The following is a 9,372-nucleotide window of genomic DNA, read 5'->3' on the forward strand; positions in this document are numbered from 1 at the left end:
GGTGTAGACACTTACCTGGGGACTCCAGCCCTCCATCACATCCCCGCAGCCCACGGGGTGGGGCCCTGTGACAGGTGGAAAGCCCACGGACTGGTTGACCCCCATCTCATCACCAGTTGAATCGGACAATGACTTGGGCAGTGCTGATCTTGATAGCTGGAGGGGAGAACGCAGAACAGCCACTTGCTGGTTCCCTCTTAGCTTCCTGTTGCATGCACGTGTTATCTGCCACCCCCGCCCGCCCCTCCTTATCACCCCAGCCTCCCTGCCAGTGTGACTCATTCAACCTTCCACATCATCTGCTTTGCTACACTGCCTGTGCCAAGGTTTAGGGGTGATTTTTTTGTTGTTGGGGGGAGGAGGGGAGAAGACTTCTGTGAAGAGCCAAGATCGCTTCCATGCTCCTCAAAACCCACTAATAAGTGTTTACTTTGGGCCCAGCACAGCAGTAACTGCTGCAGAAAATATAACAGACCTTGTCCTCATGAGGCAAAGAATAATAACTCCTTAGATCTATTATTCACTGTGTCAGCACTGAACTAAGATCTTTACATATACTATATCATTTCATTTGCTCAACAAATTTCTGAAGAAGGTACTTAATTATTAAGACCCTGTTTTAGAGACGAGGAAACTAAGGTAGAGAGAGGCTGAATAACTGTCCCAAGTCACACTGCTTACAGGTGGCAAAACCCAGGGCTGCCTAATCCAGACCTGAGCTCTTAACCCTTACTGATCCTGTTCATGTTACACAGTTGATCCTTGAACATGGATTTAAACTGCATGGGTCCACTTACACATGGATATTTTTCAATAAATGGACAGTCGGCCCTCCATTTCTCTTGAGCTTCGTATCCTCAGATTCAACCAACCACAGATCAAAAACAGCATTTTCTATCTGTGCTTGGGAATCCTCAGATGCAGAGGGCCAACTGTACGCATTGTTTTACGCCATTTTATATGAGAGACTTGAGCATCTGTGGATCTTGGTGTCCATGGGGGAAGGGAGGGCGGCCCTGGAACCAATCCCCTGCAGATACTGAGGCACAACTGTAGCTGAGTTTTTGGGAGTCAAAAGTTAAGCATGGATTTTCGACTGCGTGAGAGGTTGGTACCCCTAACCCTCCACATTGCTCAAAGGCCAACTGTATAATTACAAAATCAATGACCTAAACTATTGACTATAGAGGTGGCACTTATGCTGGGCCTTGAAATATGAGGAAGACATAGAGGCAAGGAAGAAAAAGGGAAGCATTTCTAGACAGGACATAATGTAAGAGCAGAACAGGGCAGAGATAGGAAAGAGTACGACAGAGTAGCAGCTCCAACAGGAGCCTTCAACGTGGAAGCTGTGCATGCTTCTGACTAGAAAACATTCCTGTCACTTGGCTGCTTCCTACACGGGGCCAATGCCATTGCTCCCTACCCCTCTTCACTCTCACCAGCACCAGCACCACCATCAGTACACTTACTCTGTGCCAGGAACTACACTGAGTGCTTTACATGAATTATTTAACTGAATCCTTTCAACAATCCTGAGATATTTACTGTTCTCTTACAGAAGAGGAAAATGATGCGTGAGAAAGTCAGGTAATTTACCCAAGAACATACAGCTAGCAGAGCCAGAGTGTGATTGTGGGCAACACGGCTGTAACTGTGGAGAGCATCGTCGAACTCCTCAGTAGCCATTCTGTCCTGCCCTCTTACACAGCAGCTTTGTGATCTGGTTGTGGCTGACCCATCCCTAACCTCAGAGCTGGGCCTTAATTGACCTGAGCCAATCAGCCCTTGGTATCCCTTGGTCAGTACTCCAATGAAGAGTGGATACGTGGCATAGGTTGGTGCAGTCAGAGGAGAGCCCAGGGCACTGTCTTGATGGTGGAGGGTGGAAAAGCTCTTGTTTTGAACTAGAGTGAAAATGCAGAAATGAAGCCCTGAGCTTCACTGTTGCAGCCACTTTGCTACCTTGAGGATGAAGCTACCTGCAGAGGATGGCAGAGCTAACAGAATCAGAGAAATAGAGTCATGTTTGTGAAGATATTAAGAATCTGGATTAGACTACATCTGAAACCTGCTCCAATCCTAGACTTTCTAGTAATATAAGTCAATAAATCCCCTTTTTTCTTTAAACCAACTGAGTTTAGATTTCTATTGCCTCAACCAAAAGCATCTAAACTGATACACGGAGACCTAAGCCCACATTTTTAATCATTACATTACTCTGCTTTCTCTAAGACACTCTGAGATGGATCAGAGAATTCAAGTCAAAGCATGTGTGGGCGGGAGAGTCCTTAGGGATCGTTTCTGTTAGTCCTCCCCGCAATCATCTGTGCCCGCCCCTCACCTCCCCACCGGCCCAGTACATACATGTGCTTTCTCCATGAAGAAACCAAGGTCCTACATGATTAAGTGAACACCTGAAGGTCACAAGCAGAACTATTATTACACATAGATCTGATTGCCAGCTGTCTCGTCTAGTGGAAAACCCCAAACAACCAATAATCCTAATGTCATTCTACTTAACTTTGGGAGATAATAAACGATTTTCTTTCTACTCGACTTCTTTTGTTTCTCTGAAACAAATTTAAAAGTAAACCCAATTTTCCCGAGCCGGTTTGGCTCAGTGGTTAGAGCGCTTGCCTGAGGACTGAAGGGTCCCCGGTTCAATTCCAGCCAAGGGCATGTACCTCGGACGCAGGCTCCATCCCCGGCCCTGGTCGGGGTGCATGTGGGAGGCAACCAATCGATGTGTTTCTCTCTCCCCCACTCTCTGAAAAGCAATGGAAAAAATATCCTCGGGATAAAAATAAATAAATAAGCAAATAAAACAAAAGTAAATCCCATTCTTTTTAAGAAGCTCAGCTAAGCTCCTGATGCAGTCAGTGGACTGTTTAGCCAGTGAAACTGAATGTATGCCGCTTAGTCCAGACCCTGCCCTTTCCCCTTGTTGTTAACCATACAAAAGAAAGACCTACACGGGGCACAAGACATGTGTCACCCACATGACAGTGAAGAACTGGAAAATTCTAACTGCCATAAAAGAGGGTCAGGTAAAATACTGCAGGAGTTCTAAGAAAGAGAGCTCCTTTAGCTCGGGAGTGGAGGGGAAGGTGGAAAAAGTTGACTTTCAAGTAGAAGAGAGTGTGAGCAAAGGCAGAGCGGTAAGAAAGCACACATGAGAAACAATGAGTAGTCAGTAATGGATGCCAGGGGAGCAACAGAAGGTGTGATCAGATTTGGAGGGTAGCAGTCTCTCCAGCACTAGATTAAGGAGTTGGAATCAGCTCCGCAAATGAGGTTGTAGATATAGAGAGATGAAAAACCCAAGCCTGAGCCCTAGCTCCTTTGCTGCCTAGCTTTCTTACCTTGGGCAAGTTATCGATCTCTCTAAGCCTGAGTCCCTGTCTGTACAATGAGAATACTATCCATCTTTATAGGGTTGCTACGGAGATAAATGAAATAATGCATTTGAAGCACCTAGCGTAGTACCTGGCTCTCAGGAAATATCCAGGAAATATCTGTTGATTGAGTGAAAAGTAGAAATAAGATTTGGCAACTGAGTGGATATGAGGAGTGAAGGGAGAGGGAAGAGCCAACAATGAGCCGGGTTTCCAGAATTGGCTAGAATGATAGCAGCTTCTTATGGGAAGAGATGTTGGTCTTACCCCAGAGAACAGTGCTTGGCATTGGAATCAGGATGAGTAGACTTACAAACAGCTAAACAGAAGGAGAAGAACCCTCTAGAAGTCCTGGAAAGTTCCTAGGAAGGTTATCAACTAAATTAAGTTTGGAAATAAATAAAAACGAAAGAAGCTAATTGGCCACAGTGAAGCTAACATGAAAATGAATCTGCACTCGCTGGGCTCACATCGACTAATGCCCAAGTAGAAGGGGGAGATGGAAAAATCCAATCTGACATGCAAATTTTGCCTAAAAAACATCCACACAGAGCATCCAGAGTCATTTCTAGTAAATGCTATGGAATTTTCCAAGGAAATCAGCCCAGGTAGCTCTACCTTCTTTTGCTCACCTTACCTAAACAATTCATGGTGGTGCCTAGAAGACCCTCCACCTTATCAAACCAGCCCCATTCATCAAGATCCCATGAAATCTCTGGTCTTCTCTAAAGCTTCCCCAAGTCCTTTTAACCTTTCCTCCTCTCAACTCTAGGCATTGTCTGCATCCCAACCCCCCCCCCCCCCGCCCCCGTAACCAATCACAGGCTGCCTTATGGCAGTTCTTAGATTAGTACCTATTCTAGCAGTTTTCAGTCAGTGACTTGCCTACACGTGGTCCAGGTAGAATCCAGATCAGAGGTTCCTGAACCTATCATTGCAATCATCTGGGAAACTTTCCAAAAATATAGATTTTTAGGGACCCCATTCCCAGGTAATTTTTAAAAGCTTCCCAAGTGTTTCTGATCAGCAAGGTTTTAGAACCTCTAGTTCAGGTGATATACAGGATTTTTCTTTAATTCAGACATTTACTGAGTGTTCCATTTTACCATTTCCACTCGGTGTCCCAGTTCATTTTCATATTAATGAAATGACTTATTTCACTTGACTTAATCCCATGGCCACCAGAAGCATATTCCTGCCACTCACTAGGCTTAATGCAGTACACAGCAATAATGTCTTAATAATCAATTTATCCAATAAATGCTATTTAATTTTTTACACACTTATGCCTTATCTGTTTAGATATACTACAGAAGTAAAGACTGTGTTTTGTACTTCTTTGTGGGCCAAACCACCTATCTTCATGCTTTCTCCACATAGTAGGGACCCAATAAATGTTCCTTTCTTTGGCCTGATTTAAATCCTCTCAATTCTTTAATCTCTGTCTTTTTATCTAAAAATATGGCTATATGTTATAGTGAGAAAAGAAAAGCTTTGGTGAAATCTGAATTCCACCTCTGCCACTGAATTGGCTGTGTAATCCTGAGCAAGTTCCTTAAATTCTAAGCCTCTGATAATTTATACACATGACAGAAATAATAACAATCACTCATGAAGTTGTAGATGAGTATTAAATAATACATGTAAAGCACCTAACATATAGAAGGCACTATAACCATAGATGGTAGCTCTAACTATAATTATAACCAACATGACCTCTTCAAGCCTAAGTTCCTTATATGTAAAATGGGGGCATAGTAAAATTTAAATAAGAAAATTTATATTGCCTAGGGCCTGGTACATTTTAAGTGCTCATAAAATGTTAGGAATTAACAATGCTATGTCTCTCTTTTATCATTCCAGGCCATGATCTCTTTGATTTTTTTCTGGATTAATCTCTTTAGCAGAATGGATTCTTTCCTCCCAGCCTTTTCCAGCCTGAGACATACCTACCAAAATGGCAATCTACTGAGCAGGCCCAGAAGAGCCTGGAGGGGGCAGATAGGGCTCAGGCTGCAGCTGTCCCTCTCCTGCTGAGGTCCTGTTTCCAGGGAGCAGAAACCCCCCTCTACCAGCTGTGTGGCCTTCTCATCACTGGCTATTTCAGGACAGAGTCCAAGATAAGCACTTCTTTGGAGCTGCTTTTCAGGGAAAGCTCTGGAGACTCAAAGCTCATTAGCCTGACCTTTGGTCTCTGGAGGAAGTGAGGAAATATCATCCCGCTCTTAGAGAATGGAGACACCAAGCACTCACGGGACAGGCTTGAGCAACAAGGGGGCAGAGCTAAAAAAGGAGCCAAGGTAAGATGGTTCCAGAGCATTAATAATTCTAATAAAAATAATCTCTCCCGCTTGTGGAGGCTTTACAGTTTACACAGCACTGTCACACGTATGATTCGCTTATTGGCAGCACAACACAGCCTCGTCCTGAGAGTGACCGAGCAACTGCCACCTCCAATTTGTAGATGAAGAAAGTGAGTCTCAGAGAAGTAAGGGTTTGCCCCAGTTCACACAGCCAGCGAGCCGCAGAGTTGGACTAGAAGCCGGGTCTGCTGGCTTCCAGCCCTGCCTGGGCTTGTCCCCGGCTGAGAAGTAATGGCGAGCCTTCTTCCACTGGCATGAAAAAAGCAAAGTGAAGGTAATAGTGAAGCACATAGAAGGTGTGGAGCATTTAGCCAGGTTCCAGGGAGCTGAAGCCGTGGGCTCAGGGTGGGGGTGCGGGGCTGGGTCCTAGGACCAGAGAGCTGGGCGCCGGGAGTGAAGGCTGGAGCGCTAAGGGTGTGGGTGGCTACCGGAGGCGTCTCAATAGAAACCAGAAAGGACGACAGAGTGACGTGAAGTTCCTGGGACGAGACGAGGCGCCCCAGCCGGGCGGGGATATGAAAAAGTCTGCAGACATCGCAGTTCAGAACCGGAGCTTTCCCCTACCGAACTTACCCAGTCAAGTTGACCTCTCAGAAGCAGCCCAAACAGTCACCTTGACGGAAATGAGAAACTGCCCAGGAGCCCAGGGCCCTTTGGTAGTTGTAGTTTCTAGAACTCAACATTGGTGCCTAAAAGCATTTCCTGCCTTTCTGTCCCGAACTACAACTCCCGTGGTGCACCGTGCAAGAGCGCGCATTCCCTAGGACTACAATTCCCATAGTTCTACGCGGCCCTTTGTCGTTGGGTGAAACCGCCCCAGGTCCTCGAGGTGGTGCAATTACTCCCCCTGGTGGTCAAGGAGCCGCCTCCACGAACCTGAGAAACGGAGGGTCAGCGACCGGACCTGGGTGCTGCCTCCTTCCCAGCGCTGGGTCCGACCAGCCCGTACTAGGGAGTAAGGGGCCAGGACGCTCCTACTTATCCCGAGCCACCCCGGAGACCGGGTCCCCTACACTGAACCTTCCTAGTGGGTTACGATCCCTAGAAGAGGTCTCGGCACACGGAGCAACTAGAGTATGAGGGATGGAATGGAGAGAGACCGCCGAGAACGGGCAGGACCGCATCCTCCATAGTCCTGTAAGCTTTCATAAGGAACTTGGGGTGGGGGACACCTGTAATCGTGTCAACAGTAAAAATAAAATTTAAAAAAAGAAATTGGGGTCATTCAGGCAGCTCAAAAACTTTCAATGGCTTCCTACTACCTACCAACTTCTTAACCTGGCATTCAAGGCCTTCACCAACCTGCTGCACCCCCCCCCCCTTCTCCAAAAGTGCTGCTTATGCTCGTCTCTGACAGGAACCCCTTCTCTTCTGCCCGGCTCTGCCCCCAGCTACATTCACCTCCTCACTATTCTCAAGACGTATCCGGTTCTCATTGTTACTTCCACACCCACGCTCTTCCCTCCACTAGGAGCAATGCCCCTGCCTGGTGTCCTGTCTAATCCTGCTCTTCCTCTAGGTCCCCCCTTTCTCTCCAGGACGCTTCCCTGACCCCTCCAGTCCCAAAGGACCTCTGCCCCCTCTCAGTTGCTGGGGATATTTGTACGCACCTCTCGTTTGGGGGCTTGCCTCACACTGCCTAGTGCCATTTCCTAGGCGGGAGTCATAACTCTGCAATAAATTGTGAGCAACTTGAGGTCAGGAGTTGAGTCCTGCAGGTGCTCCAACCATCCACCCCGCGCACCCTCAAATCGCGTGTTCAGAGTCTGTGCTTTGGGCTTTAGGCTCATCTCTCCTCCTGATTCACTGGCACCATCGCCATCCTTCCAGGAGCCAAGATAAAGTCCTCAGGAGAGAGTGATGGCAGCACTGCACTGTGGTAATTAAGCCCCGGATTACATTAAGGCTGTGGTTGGTGGCAGTGATGGCGGACCATAAAAAGCTTAGTGCAAAGCAGAGTGGCTCCCTTTGACTAATTAATTGCTGTTCTGTGGCTGGCCCAGAACACCCACGACTAACCAGAACCCGAAGCCTGAGAGGGGCAGCTGGAGGTCTCGTCTCTCTGTCTCCTGCTCTAGGCCAGGCCACACTGGGAACGTCTGTGGGCTGAGTTTTAAACTTCGCGGGTATTTTTAAAAAATAAAAATAAAAAATATAAACTTCACGGAAACAGGGATGCCACAGCTTCCTTCACCTCCCTTGTCACTGTTAGGAAGATCTGCCTTGGGCCCAAACTGTTTTCTGTTGCAAAATAAAATACTTGAGTCTAATTACATTTCCTTCCAATCTAGTCTGTTCTGGGATTAACACCCAAATGCTTTGAGTTGTCAGCAAGCAGTTGATTTTCCAGCCTTTCCATCATAGATCTCATCCTCCAATGGCCCAAGGTTCCCTTCTGGTTGGCTACAATCCCACTCTGGCCTTTACCTTGTTGCTAAATTACTTTAAGTTGGTATTTGAGTGACCAGCTTTAGATTTCCTGTCCTCCCCCCGATAATGGAGAAAATAAAATGGAATAAGCATTGCTATTCACTTAAAATGGAGGTGGAAGTTCATTAAGAAGGTGGGGCCTATTCATATATCAGTCTCAGTTCTTGGAATTTTTGTTAAATTGCTGACCTTTTGCTAAACTCAGCTCAAGGCTGAGACAAACATCTGGATCAACGATTGCTACAGGGACATAGATGGACCTTGCTCCCTCCTCTTCACGGTGACCAGACCATCTGCATTCGTCACCTTGAAAGGAACCAGTCCATTTCGACAGCCTGCATCCTGCATTCACATAATGGACTCGACCAATTCCAACTGACCTGGTCAGCATCCTTCATTTACATGGAGGCCCCCAATGAGAGCAGCGCCAACGGTTTTGCCCTTTATAAACCCTGCTATCTCTGTTCCCTTTGGAGCACAATTCAGGTTGCCACCTGGATCTGGGCCCCGATTACCATTCCTCCTATGCTCAGATAAATACTTTTATTCTTTATTACAACTTAAACCTTATTTTTTGTTAACACCCTCTACCTGCTGAAGTTGGTGGACACTTTTTTTGGTCAAAGCATAAAAGTGTGTAAAATGCATTAATATTGAGTGTACAGCTTAACCCCATTTTTAAAAAATACGTCTTTATTGATTTCAGAGAGGAAAGGAGAGGGAGAGAGAGAGAGAAACATCAGTGGTGAGTCATTGATCGGCTGCCTCCTGCACACCCCCCACTGGGGATGGAGCCCGCAACCCGGGCATGTGCCCTGACCAGGAATCGAACTGCGATCTCCTGGATCCTAGGTCGATGCTCAACCGCTGAGCCACACCCGGCCAGGCCTTACCCCTGTTTTTAAAATTTGATGTCATCACCTAGCTCAAAATGTAGAACATTTCCAGAGCCCTGAGCAGTTGCCTCATGTCCCTCCTCAGTTTAAACCACTCATCCCTATTCCCCAGAGGAAACTATTTTTCTTTCTTTCTATTATCATCAACTAGTTTGGGGGAAACAACGTTTTGTAACCTTCGACAATAACATTTTGTGCTCAGTGATCCACCCACGTAGGATCCCTGTGTCAATGCCCTTCCTTCCAAGACCACCGGAAACACGCCTGTAATTGAATGAGTTGGAT

The 9,372-nt window shown here is 46.5% G+C and overlaps 1 protein-coding gene across 2 annotated transcripts in view; it reads right to left on the bottom strand.

Moving 5' to 3' along the window:
• Positions 1-6,398, bottom strand: part of PAFAH2 (platelet activating factor acetylhydrolase 2) — a 37,736-nt gene extending 31,338 nt beyond the window's left edge. For both annotated transcript variants that reach the window (XR_013999429.1, XM_081145635.1), the window contains exons 1-2: positions 6,335-6,398; positions 16-156 (exon numbers count right to left, since the gene is read on the bottom strand). Coding sequence is in view for 1 of the 2 variants with exons in the window: in XM_081145635.1 (XP_081001761.1) it covers positions 16-105 (90 nt within the window). In the remaining variant the exon portion in view is untranslated. The remainder of the gene's footprint in view (positions 1-15; positions 157-6,334) is intronic.
• Positions 6,399-9,372: the final 2,974 nt, after the last annotated feature.

Source organism: Miniopterus schreibersii, assembly GCF_964146895.1.
Source record: "Miniopterus schreibersii genome assembly, chromosome: 8".
NCBI classification, from domain to species: domain Eukaryota; kingdom Metazoa; phylum Chordata; class Mammalia; order Chiroptera; family Miniopteridae; genus Miniopterus; species Miniopterus schreibersii.